The sequence below is a fragment of the Hypanus sabinus genome, chromosome 22 (assembly GCF_030144855.1).
Source record: "Hypanus sabinus isolate sHypSab1 chromosome 22, sHypSab1.hap1, whole genome shotgun sequence".
Lineage (NCBI taxonomy): Eukaryota > Metazoa > Chordata > Chondrichthyes > Myliobatiformes > Dasyatidae > Hypanus > Hypanus sabinus.
Window position 1 is genome coordinate 37,835,374 of NC_082727.1, and position 21,001 is coordinate 37,856,374.

At 35.0% G+C, this 21,001-nt stretch overlaps 1 protein-coding gene across 3 annotated transcripts in view; it reads right to left on the minus strand.

The window, feature by feature from the left end:
• The window catches only part of LOC132379760 (kinesin-like protein KIF20B), a 74,048-nt gene that overhangs the window by 30,679 nt on the left and 22,368 nt on the right, over positions 1-21,001 (minus strand). For all 3 annotated transcript variants that reach the window (XM_059948047.1, XM_059948048.1, XM_059948046.1), the window contains exons 12-20: positions 19,637-19,799; positions 18,254-18,526; positions 17,276-17,415; positions 16,247-16,394; positions 14,081-14,318; positions 11,326-11,381; positions 9,934-10,038; positions 3,630-3,777; positions 1,521-2,751 (exon numbers count right to left, since the gene is read on the minus strand). In XM_059948047.1, the coding sequence (XP_059804030.1) occupies positions 1,521-2,751; positions 3,630-3,777; positions 9,934-10,038; positions 11,326-11,381; positions 14,081-14,318; positions 16,247-16,394; positions 17,276-17,415; positions 18,254-18,526; positions 19,637-19,799 (2,502 nt within the window). The remainder of the gene's footprint in view (positions 1-1,520; positions 2,752-3,629; positions 3,778-9,933; positions 10,039-11,325; positions 11,382-14,080; positions 14,319-16,246; positions 16,395-17,275; positions 17,416-18,253; positions 18,527-19,636; positions 19,800-21,001) is intronic.

A 21,001-nucleotide genomic window follows, 5' to 3' on the forward strand; every position in this document is an offset into this window, starting at 1 on the left:
CTATCCACATCAATTCTATCTATCCCCCTCATAATTTTAAAAACCTCTACCAAGTCCCCCCTCAACCTTCTACGCTCCAAAGAATAAAGACCTAACTTATTCAACCTTTCTCTGTAACTTAGGTGCTGAAACCCAGGTAACATTCTAGTAAATCTCTTCTGTACTCTCTCTATTTTGTTGACATGTTTCTTATAATTCGGTGACCAGAACTGTACACAATACTCCAAATTTGGCCTCACCAATGCATTGTACAATTTTAACATTACATCCCAACTCCTATACTCAATGCTCTGATTTATAAAGGCTAGCATACCAAAAGCTTTCTTCACCACCCTATCCACAAGAGATTCCACCTTCAGGGAACTATTCACCATTATTCCTAGATCACTCTGTTCTACTGCATTCCTCACTACCCTACCAGTTACCATGTATGTCCTATTTTGATTAATCCTACCAAAATGTAGCACCTCACACTCATCAATATTAAACTCCATCTGCCATCTTTCAGCCCTCTCTTCTAACTGGCCTAAATCTCTCTGCAAGCTTTGAAAATCTACTTCATTATCCAAAATGCCACCTATCTTAGTATCATCTGCATACTTACTAATCCAATTTACCACCCCATTATCCAGATCATTAATGTATATGACCAACAACATTGGACCCAGTACCGATCCCTGAGGCACACCACAAGTCACGGGCCTCCAACCTGATAAACAGTTATCCGCCGCTACTCTCTGGCATCTCCCATTCAGCCACTGTTGAATCCATTTTACTACTTCAATATTAACACCTAAAGATTGAACCTTCCTAACTAACCTTCCCTGAGGAACCTTGTCAAAGGCCTTACTGAAGTCCATAAAGACAACATCCACTGCTTTACCCTCGCCAATTTTCCTAGTAACCTCTTCAAAATATTCAATAAGATTTATCAAACTTGAACTTCCAAACATTCTTAACATTGAAAACAAGACTTATTATTAGACTAGGTTTCACTGATGTCTTTAATTTCCTGTATTTTTTAAACAATTTATAGACATTTGGAAGACAAAGACTGTCAAATAAAAATTTTGCTCTTGAATCTTATAGATTTTGTAAACTTGCCATTATTTTGCACATATTATTGCTTCACTATGTGCAGGTCACTTTCCTATATGTGTTTTATGTGCTGAAACAATATCCAACCAAATTTTGCTCAAAATTGGTCATGCATTACATCAAATATAATCATTGTACTTTATGTCAATTCAGGAACGTATATCTTGTATAATCATAAACTAACAAATGTTTATCAAAAGTAGATCTATATTTGCAAACATTCTTGAAACTGTAATAGAAGCAAAAATTAGATGAATAAGATGATTTAATCACTATTTTCAATTTAGTAATTGTTTTTGTATTAACATGTTTGTTATTGTAAACTAATATTGCTCTGATCAATAAGCCATTCTAGAGAAATGGATGGTCACCATGAATAGAACTTTGTGTATTTGTCATGTAATGCATTTCACAATACTTACTTATTAAACTCAAGATGCTTACTCTCCAGTTCTCCTTCCTTTTTAGATATAGTCTCTTTTATAGCATGCCAATTATCTTGCACCTCTCTGATCTCTTTCTTAAATCTAACTTCTTGAGATTTTAAATTTAGTTTAAGATGATCAACACATTTGTTGGAGTCAACAAGTTTCTTCTCCATACATTGTAAATTATTTTGCAGATTGGCAATGTATTCCTCCCTCTCTTTCAATTGTTCTTCAAATCTAGTAAGATTGGCTTTATTCTTTGAGATTTCCAACTCCTGAGCTTCCATTATGTGTCTATAATTTTCAATCTCTTTCTCAAGATCTACAATATTTCCTTTGTTTTGCATTAGAGCTTGCATCTTATTTTCAGTCTCTTTAAAATTTGCTTTGAATTCTTTAAGTTCAGCATCCTTTTCCTGAAGCAAATTCTGAGTTGTAGTTTCATTTACTTTCAGTTCAGCACATGTGGCCTGCAGATCTGCGTTTTGTTTCTTCAGACACTTCAGCTCTTCATTCAAATCTTGGATTTGCTGGCTTTTTTGTGATGACAATTTAACTACAACCTCGTATTCTTTCTGCAGCTTTTCAATTGTCTTATGGAAGGGACCACTGTCTCGTCTTTGCACTACAGCTTTTGCCTCATCTAATTCTTGAGCAAGAATAGATAATTGTTTCTGTAGAGATATAATTTCTGTCATTTTTTCCAGAGATTCTTTCTTTTCATTTTCCAGGAGATCCTTGGTACATTTCAGTTCCGCAATACTCAATTCAGATTCCTTCTGGAAATTTCTTAGTGTGTCAATTTTATCTTCCAGTGTTTTATTTTGTACTTCTCTCTGTGCAATTTCATTCCTACACAATTCAATCTCTGTCTGGAGCTGTTTAATTTTTTCAGACTGTTGCATATTTAATTCCTTCTCAAATTTAAGCTCAAGTCCTAACTTTTCACAATTTGAATTTTGCTTTTCAATCTGTTCTGTTAGTTTGGAAATCGTCTCAGCTGAAGAAGTTAGATCCAACCGAAGCCTTTCAACACATTGATTCAATTCTTCATTTAAGCTTTTGTCATTGTTGAGATTTTCTTGGGCCAAGGTTAACTGATCCTTTAAGTTTTGTATTTCTTCATGTAATGTTATCACTGCTTTCTCTTTAGCAGTTAATTCATTTCTCATACCTTCAACTTTCCATTCAAGAGTTTTCATGCTTGTGCATTTGTTTAATGAACCTATAAAACAAGTTCAAACATCTTTGCTAAATAAAATGAAGTACATAAATTTAACACTTGATTATCAATAACAATAGAAAACATATCAGTACTTTAGCGTAGCAGACTTCAAAAAATACTTACACATAAGCACAAATGGGCTTGTTAACATATTGCTTTTCAAACCAATGTATGAACCATAAAGTGAAATAGGAGAGTGCATTTTTGGGAGGAATGGGAATGGGAGCAAAAAGCAGCCCATGCACCAACACTGTACCTTCACAATATTGTATGACAGATTGAAATAAACAATTACAACAAGCAGCAACAAGTTTTTTTCTCTAAGAATTTTTTTAGAGAACGCAGAATACACACTATTTCAAATTCCATGCATAAAATGATCCACGAGAAACCTGATGGTTGAAGATAACTGGTAGAATAGATAGGGCTGGATCCATCAATGAAGTGTATTTGAATTTTCAGAAGGCTAATTCATCAAAATTACAAACAGAAATTGCGCATAAATCCATTATGGCATCTAAAAATACAGTTTAGCAATTTTGGGGTATGCTGCTTGATTGTCAGAAAAAAATCATTGCAGACTTCATTAGATTGAATGTGTGCTCACCCAGAGTGGCATTATCAATTAACTTAGCTAGGTCCATACAAATTAAAGTGAAAGATTATTTTTGGCAATCTAACAATCAAACCTCTGTAGTTTGCTTTAAAAAAGGGTTCATAAGAACCCTGTGTACAAGTGCTGCAGGGAAAAATAAAAACAAAATATAATTTATAGACATGAAGATTTGTAGAAAATGCAAAACCTACTCTTCAGCAGTCTAAATGCTTAACCATCAATCCTATCATACAAGTATACAGCTCATAATAAAAAGTTGTACCTTTCTTGGAAGGTGGTTCATCTTCCTTTTGATAACTTTCATAAGTACCTTTGCTGTTTATTGAAGGATTTTCCATAAGCATATTGTTTGGAACTTCAGTTCTACTATATGTTTCCAACATTCCTTGAATGCTTTCCATAGTTTTGCTCTACGTATAAGAGAAAACATTTATTTAAAATACTATAGAGTCACATCATAAACTTTTCTAAAAAGATAATTGGGGCAAAGTTAAAAAAAAAAGCTGAAAAGGCTGATCTTTATAGAGCATACCAAGGACACAAGTCTAATTCAGGCATATTGAGGAAGAAGTACTTACTGTATTCAAAAAGGTTTATATAATAAAGATACTTAAAATTTGAGTTCATAAGAATAACAAAGCATTATGAACCACACCCATCTAAGTATTTTATACTGATGACAAAAAAATTTATCTACCAAATTATAACAAAATTTCATCAAGAAAATCAAAATCAGATTTATTATCACATGAAATTTGTTTTGCAGCAGTACAGTGCAATACATAAAAATGCTACAGATTACAATACATATAAAAATACATAAAATTAGTGCAAAAATTGTGAAGTAGTGTTCATGGGTTCACTGTCTGTTCAGAAATCCGATAGCAGGGGGAAAGAATCCATTCTTTTTCCCTGATACTCTGAGACACAATTTTACACAATCATAAAGGATCGATTTCTTTATCTTAGATTCAGCCTGGAATTATGCAAGATAATCTATCTAGCTTCTATGGTGAAAAATACCTTTTTCTACATTTATGCCCCAATGAACAGCAGTAATATACCCATCCACATCCTCTGGAAGAATAAACAAATTCATCAATAAGCAAACAATATCAGGTTGCAGCATTGTTCGATTTATACTCAGAGGTGGCAAGGACAAAGAGTCAAATATGTTGTTGAAGTTCCTTGAAAAATTACAATGACCCCACATACTCCTGGGAATCTTTCGTCCATGCTCACTTAAAGAGGAAAGGTGCTTGTGGAAGGCATCAAGAACCAAATGCATGTGTGATAAGCATACTTCCTCATAAGCTACTGATCTCCCTGTCAGACACCCCCTGTTTATTCCTATGGTAGAATCTACAGGTTCCACATTGCTTTCAGAACCCACAGTATCTATGGAAGTAAGCCATAAGAGTGATCTAGGAATAATGGTGAACAGTTCCCTGAAGGTGGAATCTCATGTGGATAGGGTGGTGAAGAAAGCTTTTGGTATGCCAGCCTTTATAAATCAGAGCATTGAGTATACAAGTTGGGATGTAATGTTAAAATTGTACAAGGCATTGGTGAGGCCAAATTTGGAGTATTGTATACAGTTCTGATCACCGAATTATAAGAAACATGTCAACAAAATAGAGAGTACAGAGATTTACTAGAATGTTACCTGGGTTTCAGCACCTAAGTTACAGAGAAAGGTTGAACAAGTTAGGTCTTTATTCTTTGGAGCGTAGAAAGTTGAGGGGGGACTTGATATAGGTATTTAAAATTATGAGGGGGATAGATAAAGTTGACATGGATAGGCTTTTTCCATTGAGAGTAGGGGAGATTCAAACAAGAGGACATGAGTTGAGTTAAGGGGCAAAAGTTTAGGAGTAACACGAGGTGGAACTTCTTTACTCAGAGTGGTAGCTGTGTGGAATGAGCTATCAGTACAAGTGGTAGAGGCAGGTTCGATTTTGTCATTTAAAAAAAAAAATTGGATAGGTATATGGACAGAAAAGGAATGGAGGGTTATGGGCTGAGTGCAGGTAGGTGGGACAAGGTGACAGTAAGCATTCGATACAGATGGGCCGAGATAGCCTGTTTCTGTGCTGTAATTGTTATATGGTTCACAAAGTTTGTATATGGTTTATATATGATAGCCAAGCTACTTTCCATGGAACATAGGAGACTGAGAGGAGATAGTATAGAAATCATAAATGGTATATTAAAAGGTGAATGCACTCAGTCTTTTTCCCCATGGTTGGAGAAATCAAAAACTATAGGACATAGGTTTATAATGAGAAAGGAAATATTTAATAGGAACTTGATGGGTAACTTGTTTTTAATACACGAAGGGTGGTATGTATGTAGAATGAACTACCCAGAAGAACCTCTTAAAGACAGTTGGACAGGTTCATGGTTAGGAAAGGTTTAGAAGGACCTAGACACTGGCAGCTTTGATAGGCATCTTGATCAGCATGGAAGGGACCAGTTAGCCGAAAGGCCTGTTTGCATGCTATATGACTATAATCACTGAAAATGTGTAGTTAACAATATAAAATACAAGAAGCTTAAACTAATTTGAGTAGATTTGCAGTTATAGGTCAGATAAATGGGGAGGATTTTAAAGGAGACTCTCTGAAATGTCTTGAACAGGTTGCAGAGGTGGTAGTGGAAGATGTATCATAAACATACCACTACAACATTTATTAGTATACATGAGCATCAAGGTGGGCTGAAAGAACTCTTTCTCTGCTCTATTGATGTTTTTTTTTAAACTTTCAATAAAGAAATATCCTGAAAATCACAATCTGTGATAAGTGACAGCACAAACAGTATTTTTTTTAAAGTTAGGAGTATGCAGTCTACTATACCTTATTACAATTTAGAAACAGCAACACAAAAATGAAAAGGGGACCTTGATTATTTTAATAATTTGGAAACCAAATTGAGGAAATTTGAACTTTTGCAGCCCGCATCAAAATGACCTATTACATTTTAGTCAGACATAATGCAAGTCAAATGTGAAGTTGAATATAAACAACATTGCTAATGTGTGCTGAAACACACCATTTTGACTATTTTGATAAGAAACAAACAATTCAGATTTATGCAACTTAGTTTGAGATTAGATAGATTAGGTGTGAATGGGTAGCAGAGTAGAAGTTGGTTAACCCAAAAACCAAGCACAAAACTGCAAAATATATGATTGTGTTCAGCCAGACTTCAAACACTCTTCCATCACCTGACAACAATGCAATGATAACGTTAAAAGTACACTAAAGTACAAAAGTTCATGCCCAATCAATTGGGGATGACATCAGAGAGGAGAATCAAGCTAGTTAACAGAAAATTGACTGCACTTTGACTTGATCTAAACATTAATGTAGTGAAAAGTCACAGCAGGTTCATAGCTCAGAGCAGAGAAGCATTAGGTTACGTAGTATAATTCTCAAAAGTACAAGTTTGTAATATTAACAATTGTACAATAATTGGAATTAGATCACTACCTGAAGATAACACATAATGGAAAAACTGGGTATAATTGCAACTAAAAAGGCAAAGAAGGTATTATTGAAATATAGTATTAACAAATAATTGTCAATAGCCTTTTTTGCTCAGTTGCACATTTCCCCTCTCAGAAGGATTCATCCAAAGCTACTGAAAGTAGTATAGACGAATTTAGGGTTTTAAATGTAAATTGCAGTCAGTACTATTTTACATGCAAACAACGTTGAATTGAAAAAGATGTGCAAGAAACTACTGCAGACTCCAGACCTAATTTGATTTTCTATAGACTTTCAAGGAGATTGGAAAAGATCCTTACGCTTTCAGCCCAAGGACAGCAACAGGTATGTTTTTGAAACAAAAGTCAAATTTACATACAGCTGTTCACTTTAAAAAAAATAATATTACCACAAACCAATGGTTTTTAACCACTCTATGTTACAATCAAGCTACATTAAGCTATGATTATTACATATTTATCACTTTTTTAAAAACAAAACATTCAAGATGTTACAAAATTTAGGTGATTAGGATTCATGCACATTTGGATCTGCATAGGGACAGTCAGCATTGCTTTGAGTGTGGTAGGTCATACCTTACAAATTCAACTGAGGTGACAAAGGTGCTTGATGAGAGTAAGGCAATAGTTATTATCTCTATGGACTTCATTGCACTTGATAAGGACCCTCGCAGTAGGTTGATTCAGATTACAATGCATGTGATCTAGGGTGAATTGCATGTTTGGATATAGAACTGGCTTGCCCATAGATGACAGAGTAGGAGTGAAGACTGTTATTCTGGATGGAGGTTTGTGACTGGTGACCCGTGGTGTTTTGCAATGATCGGTGCTGGACCCTTGTTGTTTGTGATATACGTACTTTAATTACTTGCATGAAAATGTAAATAGGTAGATTCACAAGTTTGTGCACGACACCAAGATTGGTGGAGTTTGAACAGTATAAAGGAATATAAAGAATGCAGATGAATATAAATTAGTTGCAGATATGGGTAGAGAAGTGGCAGATAGAGTTTAATCAAGGAAGTGTGAAGTGTTGCACTTCGGGATGTTAAATGAAAGAAAATACACAGTAAATAAGAGCCATTAATAGCATTGGAGGTAGAGGGATCTTGGGGTCCAGTTCTATATTTCACACAAAATAGCTGTGCAAGTGGTTAAGATAGTAGAAAAGGTGTATGGCTTGCTTGCTTTCATTGGTAGAGAGAAGAAAGGAAGTTATGCTGCATATATGTATAATGCCAGCCAGACTGTAGCTGGAATATTGCATGCAGTTCTGGTCACCCCAATATATGAAGGATGTGACTTCTGTCATTCTCCCTACAACATTGAAGATTAAGTGGCAAATCAAAAGAAGTTTTTTAAATTATAAATAGGGGAGAATCAGAATATTTTCCCTAGAAATGTCAAACACCAGAGGTGGTGGTGGTTGTGGTTGCAACTTAAAGGCAACTTGACAGCCAAGTTTTATTTATGTCTAGGACAGTGGCCAATTCATTATGGCTGGATTAATAATGAACAAGATTATTGTGCAGAAGGTTAGTGAAAGATGGTTAGTTTGATTGTTATCATGGTGGGGGGAAAAAAAAGAATCAAATGTAGAAGTGCGAGACTGCCAGTCCAATAATGTGCTATTAAAAACAAACTGTTCTATTGGAATAATCAATGATGGTCATTCTAAGGACAACATGATATCAATAAATGAGGGTCTGACGATTAAATACAGTCTAACATGTTAGAGCACCAACATGTTCAGTCAAACATAAATAACTAAAAACAGCCCAGAAAAAATCTTCATGTTTCACTCCATTGAACGTGCATTTTTTTTTTTAGAAAAACATGAGATAAATATAACTCTGCAGTTGGATTTCTAGACCAGGATCTTTAACTGGCCTTTAAATTTCAAAGTAAGAATGGTACAGTTTCAGTCCACCTGACTCCAGAACTTCAAGGTTTTAAAATAAAATGCTTGCCAATTGTTTTAACTCCAGGATCTCTAAGCAGGGTAACCACCAACTTCAAGCACATAGTCGTCATTAAGTATTTCTAATGTTTTAGGAAGTGGTCTGCTTTGCCACATACAGAAGTGACTGAAGTGCAAACAAATATGTGTAAAAGAAACAAGAGAACTGAAATGAGAAAAAATGAATACTCATGTTAAACAAGTGTAATGCCCTTGTAAGCATCTTTACTGTTATGTTGCAGGTATTTCATTTAGTCTATTTAGGTTATTGTTGATGATGAGGAATAATGAGGTATGTGTGCCATCCAATAAGGATGGTGGAACTGGGGGAGGTTTTATTTTGGTAAGAGACACTAAGATTGGCCTTGGAACTTTTGTTCAGTGGAAGACGAAGAGAGAAGACACTGGGGACAACAAGTCATAGGACACGACCTGGTAGGAAACCTGGACGTGTGAGATAGATTGCGAGTGACATTCAGAAGGTGGTGTGTGCTTTCACACAGCCCGAGTGCCCAGCGCATGAGCGACAGAGAAGTCAAGATGAGACCCAACTTGTGCATATTTGACTGTTTAATTTTAATGGGCCCTTTTTGTTCTTTTTTTTACTAACCCTTCAGTTAAGTAAGTTTCACAAGCATAACTCCTTTTGTCATATGCAGTATGCTGTCTGTTATTTCTTGACACTGAGTTGTACAGGGCAGCAAATTACACAGTATCCACACAAATCAGGGAGAGCCATCTCAATCTCATGGGTTTGGCGGGACTGGAGCGCGTCTTCCCTAGACTTGTGTAACCAAGGAAACCAGTGGGGTTTCACAAGGAAGCTAATGTAGACATTAAACTTATGGGGCTCAGTATTGATATTTGATTGGATGAAAGCTCAGCACTAAGAAAATAATTTCCAAGCCCAAAAGGCATTTGAGAGTCATTTATCAAGGCAATAGTCAAATATCTTAAATTCCAAAAAGTAAGAAAGCTTAGCTTGAAAGTCTTAAAATTTGTCAGTTCATGATAACTAATATAAAGTGTAAAAACCTTCATACTAAACAGATCAACTGGTCCATAATAGTCTTCTAAATCTAATTAGAAACTCACATATTCGTCCATTCTTTCTTCATAACTTGCAAGCAGGTTTTTCACTTTATTCAAATCAGCATCCTTGAGAATCAATTCATCCATCAACTTTTTGATCTCCATTTCCTATGTATTTTTATTTAAACAAAAGCAGGTCAAAACACAAAATTTTCTTTTAAGTTGTAGCTGTATTGGAGCATTGGCAGTTATTAAATAAAACAGCCTAGCAGAAAGCAGAATAAAAAATAATTCCTGTACAACTTTTCTATGTCACCTTAGGGATTGCACTTATAACTGAAATGGGTTTGGCTCTTCCAGTTTTTCAGAGCATGTATACAGAAAGCAACTTAAATATAAGGGCTAAGCTGTGATTCATAGATTACAGAAAGATGGTGGAAAAGTAAAAGACCAAATCCCTTCCTGGAGTAACAAGTCATGTACAGTAAATAATCAGTCAGGACATCAGACAATGTATGCACAATTAGTCATCGCTATCATTAAACTTCAGAAATCATTCCTCATGCTCCACCGTATTTCCCTTGGGTTCTGGAATTGTTTAACTCATCCATCTATCAAGCCTTGTATAGTAAACAGTTTTCTTTACAAGTTTTACTGTGCTATAAAAATAGGCTTTAAATGAATTAAAAAAAACTGAAAATAGCTATAAGATGATCTTTACTCCATCTCCATTTTCATTTCTACCAAACATCACACTCTGCCACATTAGCTCTGGTATTAATTATTGCAGTTAATCAATCTGCAAATAGAATTGACATTTTTAAAACAAGCTACATTACAACCAATTTCATATATTAGATGAATGATGGCATCACATTAAAAAGAGAAGCCAGGGGTGCCATTAAAAAGTAACACAGAACTAACAATTTATACAGAACAAGGCACCAAATCTGACTAGAATATAATTATTTAAATTCTTGGTGTGCTATAGTAAAATCCTTCAACAGGAAAATGAAATGCAAATTGGTCTTTTTAAATTTTATTCTCAAAGAGCTCTAAAGTAAAATGCCAAAGCAGGAGACGGGGATTCTCTGGATACAATTGCCCCGATTTATGAAAGCTTGATTTTATGCCAATTCTCCCCTTTAAAATTCACTTAGCAAAATAGAACAAATAAAATGTTTCATGGTATTCATTAATGATTGGATGCAGTATATATTCCATTAGATTAATTAAGAATAGTTATAGAGTGATTATTGAATGAAATGATACCCAATCTACATACAATATATATGACATGGTGAACTATTAAAAGCAGACATTACTGACAGAATGATTGTTTCAGGAATAGAACCCTTGCGTAATTCAGGTGCTGGCTGTACTAGCTCTTCAATAGAAACAGATATAAACGAGAATATTTGAAGACTTGATGTGTACTGTAATGTTAAAAGTCACCTTATGTGCTTCATTTGATTTTCTCTCAACTTCAGTTTTTTTATATGTCTCCAATTCTAAAAAAATTAAAAACAAGAGCATTAAGTATAGAGACCTACACAAAAGTTCTGATAGCTTAGAATAAAAAAGACAATACAGCTTTGGCAAGCATTATTAGTTAACTTCCTAAAAAACCTGCATAAAATTGATCAAATAGGAATTCATAACTCAAGCAAGGTGCAATAATGGCTAATGGCCGAAGTGAATGATGCTTTGAGTTATCAAAACCCCTTTCTATAGGATCTTTAAATGTGTGCCTGATGATTTACAATTCAGCAACTTTGAAATTGAACTTGCTTATGACATACAACCAAAAATAACTTACAAGCCAAACAAGTATTGATAGTAAACTACACCAACTCCAAAAAAATTTAAGTAAAAGGCAAAGTTGACCCATCAAAAAATAAAAAAAATTAAAAAAAAAACAACTCCCAACTTCCCACCCAGCATTTGGGTTGGAGCAAGTAGGTGATCAGATTCATTTGTTAGATATGCTCATGTTGTATAATGAATGTTGGGCTACTATTTTAGGCACTTACTAACACATGATTGTCTGCCATTTAGATCTTGCTATACTCCAACAAAAAATACCATCTTCTGAAAAGATGCACACGAAATTAATGTTTGTATAACTATCATGAAAGACGCTCATGTTCCTTATGCTGAAAGTAAGGTCATTGACTAAGCAGCTAAACATGGTTAGGCCTAGCATAAATGCAGTTACGTATTTGGACTGAGATGATTGACTTCCAACCTCTTAACCATCTTCCTTATGTGAGGTAGCATTCCAGACAGTTGTTCTACTCTATCTACTTACTTCAATTTTACATGAGATGCCTCAGTCAAAGTCTACCGCAAGTCAAGTGCAATGACCCTTTGAAGTGTGATATTTCTGGACCAAGGTTATAACAAGAACTAAAGCATATTGGTCCCAGTAAAATCCAATCTTATGTGTGAGATTAGCTTATTAGTGAGCTGCTATTATACCACTTAATAGTATTGTGAATTATTAATGTACAATGTACTGTGTATGTTAATCAAAATGGCTTCTTTGGTTTGCTAGAGTAGGAATGCTTTTAGTTTGATAAGTGTTTTCTCTCGCAGTTGTTTAGCTTTGGACTTGCAGATATGGGGATTGTATTCATTTTTTTAACCAATATGGAATGTTATTTTGTCTTGTGAGGCTGGGAGCTTGGGGGTTTTGCAGTCTTTTCAGGAGAGGCGGGGAGACGCCGAGGAAGGTGGACGTGCGCTGCACTGCTCGGTCGACCACCCGGGGTGGTCCCAGGTACGAGGACCTTGGGTAATTGTTACACTAATTCCATTATATTACTGAAGAAAAGATTCACTGAATGGCCAGGAGTTATCCAGATTAGATGCATATTATAGTGGACAGAACATAACTGGAGAACAGGACATAACTTGAGAACTTTCGAGATTGTTGAGCAAATCTAGTATTGTGGCTGTAAAGGAACAGTTTTGCTGAAGACACAACTTAACCTGGAGCACATTTTCATTTTCATTACAGCTGTAAAGGTTATCCGGTTCTGAATAGTTTGCTGTATCTAGTATTCTCAACCATTTATGAATACCACCTATACAGAATCAAATTGGTTGAAGACTGCTCAATGATGGTGGGTCCTCAGGAAAAAGCCCAAAGCAGATCTGTCTTTTTGTACTTCTTCCTGGAGATGGATGCAAGGGCTTCATACTTCCTCTGCACTTGCTTGTTAAACTCTATTATAACTAAAGGGGATAGGAGTGCTCTTGAAGTCTCCCATGAGATCATCCAACATGATATATGACTAGACGTGGCAGAAAAGTACCTGATCGTTTGCTTGTAAGATCACTTGCCTTTGGCCATCACATACCGCTTTTGCTGCCATCGCTTTTTTTTTTGTTTTTAACCATGTCCAGCTTTGGCCCTGGCATGCATTATTACAATACTCATTAAACTACTATGATACTCTTAATGGAGTGAAGGATATGCTTTGACCATGATTTTATTGATTTCTGTGAAATACAATTCTGTTGTTAGTTATGGCTCAACACCATCTTGTAAATAACTAATCTTGGTTTGCTAGTATTGCTTTCAATTTTTTTCCCCATTCCACATCATGGTACACAACATGGAAGATTCATATTAAGTCTTCAAAATGGCATTGATTCTACAAATGATTATTGATTAATCCTATAAAAGAATTAAGTTTCCCTACTTCTTATTATTCTTTAGGATGACTTTCTAGCTTTTCATTCCTATGCTATTACTCCCATTGGGCTCTATAATAAGTCAACCTATAGCTGGGGAAGTGATGAGCTGCTCCTGTTAAACTGTTTTTGGCAACTTATTTTTTATTCTTTCTACTTCTCTTCTAATATTTATATCTATGCACTTGTAATGCTACATAGTAATTTCCTTTGGGATCAGTAAAGTATCTATCTGTCCATCCATTCATCAAGGCTTAAAATAATTGAACCTTTTCACTGCTTTTCCATATTTCACATCAGTTGCTCAGATATCATTTATGATTGTACCATATAAACAAAGTAGACCTCTGCACTTGGTCATAGTTTCAAAAGTGAATTCTGCTATGCTACCCTTTAACTTTGCTCAGTATTAAAATAACTTCAGTTATATCCCTCCCAAAAACACGATTGTAACATTAAATAATGAGCTATAATTATAAAATTTCACACTATTTTCATTGAGACTTACCAGCAGTGTTCTTATTCAATTCTTCATTTGTTTTGTTAAGCTCTTGAATGACACAAGCTAAACGAGCTTCCAGTTGTGCAACAGTCTCCTGAGAATCTGGAGCAGATACCAGATGGTGTTGGATTATCTCAGCTTGCTTCTTGATTTCAGCAACATCTGGCTCCAAGGATTTGATGTATCCCATAACATTAGTATTAACCAGACTCTCATATTTTGATGAATTTGGTGGATTGGACAACTACCATTGTAAATAAGAGAAAAGATCATTGAATTGGAAATGTTAATAGCATGCTGACTAAATATCAATATTTAATCTTCCATAATATGATTAAAAACCATTGAATGTCTTTGAATATTGTTCTATTTTTAAATATGCAGATCTTAAAACAACAATCTTGCACTCGATGTCAATAAAACCAAGGAAATGATTGAGAACTTCAGTCACAGCAACACATAACCAGTCCTTATCAAGGGATCACAGTGGAAAGAGTGAGCTGCTTCAAGTCAACATGTCTGAAGATCTATCCTGGGCCAAACATATTGATGCAATTACAAAGAAGGCAGAACAGCTGCTATATTTCATTACAAATTTGAGGAGACTTGGTATGTCACCAAAGACTCATGCAGGTTTCTACAGATATACAATCTACCGATAGACAATCATAACTGGTTGTATCCTCATTTGGTATGGAAGGGTCATTATTCAGGATTGAAAAAAGCTACAGAAAGTTGCAAATTCAACCAGCTCCATCATGGGCACTAGCTTCCCCAGCATCGAGGACATGTTCAAAAGGCTATAGCTCAAAAAGCTGGTATTCATCATTAAGGACCCCCAACACCCAGGACGTGCCCGCTTCTCATTGCTACCATCGAGGAGGAGGATGAGCCTGAAGACACACTCAACAATTTAGGAACAGCTTCTTCCCCACCACCATCAGATTCTGAATGAACATTTTTATTTATTATAGAGAAATAGATCTATTTCTTAATGTAATTTGTAGTCTTTTAATTATTTATTGCAATATACTGCTGCTGCAGAACAACTTACTTCACAACATATGCCAATGATATTGAACCTGATTCTGATCTGATTTTTCAATCTGGGTATTGAGTATAGAAATGAGGAAATTATGTTGCAGTTGTACATGTCATTGGTAAGGCCATACTTGAAGAACTGGGTATGGTTTTGTCACCCTATTATAGGAAAAAATGTGGTTAAACTGGAATGAGAGCATATAAGATTTATGATGAGGCATCAGGACCAGAGGGCCTGAGTTATATGGAGAGGTTGGCCAGGCTAAGTCTTTATTCCACAGAATGAGGGGCAACCTTATAGAAATGTTTAAAATTATGAGAGGCATAGATTAGATAAGATGGATGTTAACAGGTAAGAGGGGAAAATTTAAAAGGGACCTGAGAGACAACTTTTTCCAAGCAGAGGGTGTTGAATATATGAAATGAGCTGCCAAGGAAGTGGTTGAGGCAGGTGCAGTAAGGAACATGCAACAAGGCTTAGATGGATATCAGCCAAGTACAGGAAATTGGACCTAGCTAGATTGGCATGATGTTTAGCATGGATTTGTTGGGCCATAGAACCTGTATTCATGCATGCTCCATGACCCTAAATATTTCCCAAAAATGAGATTTTCCCCAATTTCTTTGCAAATTGAAGTCCCCCATTACAACTGTGACATTACCCTTATTACGTACCTTTTCCAGCTCCCTTTGCAATCTCAACCCCACATCTTGGCTACAACTTGGAGGCCTTGCAGTTTCTTAACTCTACCCACAAAGATTCAACATTCTCTGACCCTTTGTCACCTCTTTCTAAAGATGAAATTCCATCTCTTACCAACAGGGCCACAGCACCACCTATGCCTTCCTGCCTGTCCTTTCGATACAAAGTATACCCCATGATGTTAAGCTCCCAACTATGGCCTTCTTTCAGCCACGACTCAATGATGTGTTACATTACATTGTTATGATTCTGCTATTAACCAGTGCCAGAAATAACCCCCCCAAAAAAAACAGAAACTAGATGAGAAAGACAAAATTTCAAACCAGGGTTGGTTACATTAGGCTTTAAAAAAAGCAAATGCACATGTGGTTTCTCAAGAATACAAATGAATTTCTTATAGTTTCAACTGAAAACATAAACATACCCACCTGACTGACTTCTGGTTCAATACATTCTTCAGAAATAGAATTCTCATTTTGGTCAATAGCAACATATGTTTTGACTAAAGTTTGAAATATATCGTTGCGTTTTTCAATTCTATCTTCTGTTAATCTATTATCTTCCTTTGCACGTTCCCTAGGGAAAAAAAGCAATTACCTAAATGAAAAGTAAATCTAATGAAATTCCATTTAATGAATGCCATAAATGCCCAACAGGCAATGTTCCAGCTATAGAGAATCTCAATTAAGGTTGTTTTCGTACATGATCTTAAGTGAAAAAGAGTGGGAAAATTTGCATTCCTAATGGTTCAGAGAAACTTGGAGAATGAAGTATAAAATATGGACATGGAATACAATAAACAAATGAGGATCTAGACAATATCTGAAATATACTGTTACCCTGCCATGAAACTTTCTCCTTGACAATTTGCACTAATATTTCTTTAAGACACTTACTTTGCTAGTTTACCATTTAAAATAGGTCATGGTACTTGATCCAATGATTAAAAAAGATGGAAAGAAGAAATCAAAAAATCAGGTAACAGGAAGAGAACCCGTTAACACTTGGAAACAGAACTGATTTGAAATTGATAATGCAAATTTGCTTTTTGCTGATTCACTGGGGGAGTTTTCTTTGATTGGAATAATTCCAAAACAATTTATGGTAGCTTATTTTGCATTGCCTAGGATATGAAAAAGACAATAATGTTTTTAAATCTGATGATCCTTTGTACTTAAGCAATTAAGTACTCAGGAAATACACAATTATGCAACATTTACATACAAATACAAGAAACTACTTTTTTTAAAAAAATGTCAGATCCCCCTTGCATTTTAGTAGTCACAGTTTCAGACATGAAGAGGTTGAAAGCAAAGGGTGGCAGTTATCTCACATCAAAAGTTATCATAGCTTTTCTTAAATGATTTATATTGAAATTTTAAAAATCATTCTCTCTCAAAATTGTACTTTCAAAATTGAGAACATTATAAGCTTCATTAAAATCACCCACAATATACCTTAAAGCATTTTCAAACTGAGACATGTATTTTTCCATTTCTTGGCAAACTTCTTCACGGATTTTATTTTCCATGATCACCTTTTCTTTTTTTTCCTCAACAATTTTGTTTTTCAGATCTTGTATATAAACCAGTAGTTTCTATATTTTAAAAACAAAATTCAGAACCAAACAATTCTGTTATTTAACTCTGAAACATTTAAAAGTATAACGTGGAAAATACCATCAAACAGCACTAAACATGATGAAGTGCAGTATTCTTACAACAGCAAATTTGCAAAGCTTCTGTGCAAAGCCACAGGATGAACGTTCTACACCAATGATCCATTGGTAGTGAAAAGTTAGAAATCAAAGCAACTTTACATTGGCAAGGAGGAATAGCTGGCTATAATACTGATTTCTCTTCATTCTTCCCTCAACATTAAATGTTGGATTTCAAACAGCACTATCCATAAATCTGAGGCTGACCTCTATAGACCACTACCTTAGGAGGATCAGATAGCAGATTTTTCTCATTCAACGAAAATAACCGCAAATCAAGGACCTGTTTCAACCAAAGTTTAAGGTAATGAACAGAATTATAACTCTTATAATGTGGCCATTTTGCGCACTGTTCAGTTGCGGAGAGCTTCCATTAACAAAAGCAGCCAAAGGAAAAAAACATGAACTAAGTCACCAGTTTTGAGATATTGACTTCAGCATACATCACAAAGTGTGGTGATGGCTGGAAGTACTAACTTCTAATTTACATTTAATAGATTAGTCACTGCTTTTTCTTTCTAATGCACACTCATTAACTATTGTTATCTGGAACATTGGTTATCAATGTAATGAACCAAACCACTTCAACAACCTCCATTTAAAAATATATCATGTAGTTTATGAAGCTTTTAGCAAATAATTATCTTCAATTTAAGATTGTACACAGTAAAAAATATTTTCAGTTTTGTAGCAAGATGGAAAAATGCAATGCATTTACCTCATAATTGCTTTTTCCTATTACTATATTCTCTTCCTCTTCTTCCTCCTCTTCCTCCTCCTCTTCCATCTGCTTCACATCATTTAGATCAATTGCCTCTGAATCACCTTCCTCCATTTCAACAACATCCTCAAGACTAGCATCCCAAGAGATTGTTTCTCTTTTCACCAAAGAGGATTCAGTTTCTGCATTATTGATAATCAGTGAAAGAGCTCTGGCTGATCGTTTTGAAACCAAATGGACAGGAAAAAATTTTGAACAATCAAGCAGAATCTAGGGGAAAGAATAATTCAATAAGGCATATAAAAACAAAATATTTTATGGGATTTACCCAAAATTGTTTAATTTCCAAGTCCATCCGGCAATAATGCACTTAGAACAAAAAGGAAGTGCTGCTCCAAGTCATACTGTAGGAGGCAGAGTCAGTTGATAGAGTGAGATCGAGAATTGAGCAACATGAGACTTATTGTCCCCACAACTCCTTTATCAAAACCTGGAAAATAGTAACTGTGCTGATAAATCTGATTCCAAATTACAACTAGATGCTGTTAAACTATTCCCTTTGACACAAAAAGTGCCAATTACTGTGTCAAGTGTTTGAAAGATCTATACAATTAGTTCTAATCAAGACTTTTCAAATAGATATTCAACTCCCAATTAGAATTTATCTACTACCAAGTGTTTCAGTCAATGACCTACAGACCGTACCTACATGTATATGTAAGAGAAATAAACATTTCCCTTCCACTTAAACTATCATTTACTCAAAGCTCCTTATCATAAATCCATACATGTATGTCAATGGCTATATATATATTTGGCTTGCATTACTCTGTGTGCTTAGCAATGAGAAATGGAATAATACTGATAATAGCTTCTGTTTTTTAATGTATCTATAGATATCTAAGTTCTGAATGGCAATAGCAGTGCTAAGCATACTAAGGGTCTAGTGAAAAACAATGGTAACTTGTATTTTCCAATTATTTTCATTTGCAAGTTACAGATTTGATAATATTTAATTAGTAGAATATTTGAACTGGTCTTCATTTCAACCACAATTCCTGGAAATTCTGATTAAATTCATGGAATCAAATGAGCTTACTAAGTGCCACAAGGAGAAGGTATGATGTTCTTGAAATAAAACTAAAGCAGTTATAAACTTAAATTTGTAGGAAAACAACTAAAATTTACTCAAATCCGCATAATTTTGTTCCCTGCCCCCAATCTGTTTGTATAGAATAAAACCATAATCACAGGTTGTTAGGACCTTTAAACTACCACAATTATTCTGTAAATGAAAGAAATCACAGAGGCATTCAATTATACAATTGAAATTTTAATCATCATATCATGACATAATAGCAGTTTATAAACTTAACTTACCTTCTGTGCGACAGCAGAGAATTTTAGGACATTAAGTGTCTCTTCATACATAGAAGCACATTGGTTGATATTAACAATCATGCAAACTTTTCCTCTCCCAGAGAAATACCCTTGGAAATAGCGAGTAAGCTTACTCTCTCTGAATGGAACATGGCTGTGTGTCCTAAGAGAAATAAAATATCTTTAAAAAGGTCATTATTTTTTGGATCTCACTGATAAGACAATCCCTTTTCTAAAGTAAGAAATGTCCAAAAAAAAACCTTACAGAAATTTCATGAACATGCAGTATGTCAACAGAATCTTCAATTTTAAAGAGTTCATCAACAAAAAGATGTTTTTAAATTTGTCTCATGAGATGTTTAATGCAGCAGCAGAAAACTTTAGATTTTCTGTACATTAAGCTGCTATGATTAAAAACTTGATGCCCTTGATTATAGCAGGCAAAATGAAGTTTTATCAGAACTTTGGCAAATAAACCCAGTTTGAATTGTTAGGATCAATGCATTAAGTAGTAACTTGCTGGTGGATTCCGAGTCATGGTGTTCAAGCTAAATCAAATAGTCAGCTATTCTCAAACTAAACTATTCCAGAGATTTAATCTAGGCAAAATCTTAATGCTGAAATGCTAAAGATGCCGTATTTCAGGCAAGACATTAAATCAAGACTCTTCTGTTTCTTGTGTAGATGATTTAAAAAAAAAACAAAAACAAAACAAGATTATAATTCAGATTGATGTACCTTTATTTCCCTGAGTAAGATTATTCAGGTGTGTATTAAACTTGCTTTCATTGAATAAACATTCACTTCATTTATCTCACTTTACTATTTATTACCTCAGTTAGAGCCTAAAGTTCTTGAATTTCTCTCCAGGTTCTAAGTTGATATATCTTTTTATCTCATGGAAACCCAAGCTAACTAACTTACGTCAACCAGATGCACACTGAACTCAGGAGAGGAATAAACAGTCGATATTTCATCAGGGGTTGAAAGGAAGGGAGAAAGGCCAGAATACAAAGATGGGAGGAGGGGAAGGAGTACAAGCTTGCTGGGGATGGGCAAAACCAAATGCAGGGGAAGGTGGGTAGATAGGGAAGGAGGAACGAATGGATGGATGAAGTAAAATGTTTAGAGATGTTAGGTGGAAGAGATAGGTAAAAGGCTGAAGAAGGAGGAATCTGATAGTAAAAGACAGTGGACCACATGAGGAAAGGGAGGAGGAACACCAGAGATTAGTGATGGACAGGTAAGAAGAGAAGGGACAAGAAGGGAGACTACTTTCAGATCTTTGGACGTTACACCTATCAATCGCCAAACACATTTTTATTTCAGCGTTTTTGTAAAATGATAGTGTACAATAAATTTCCA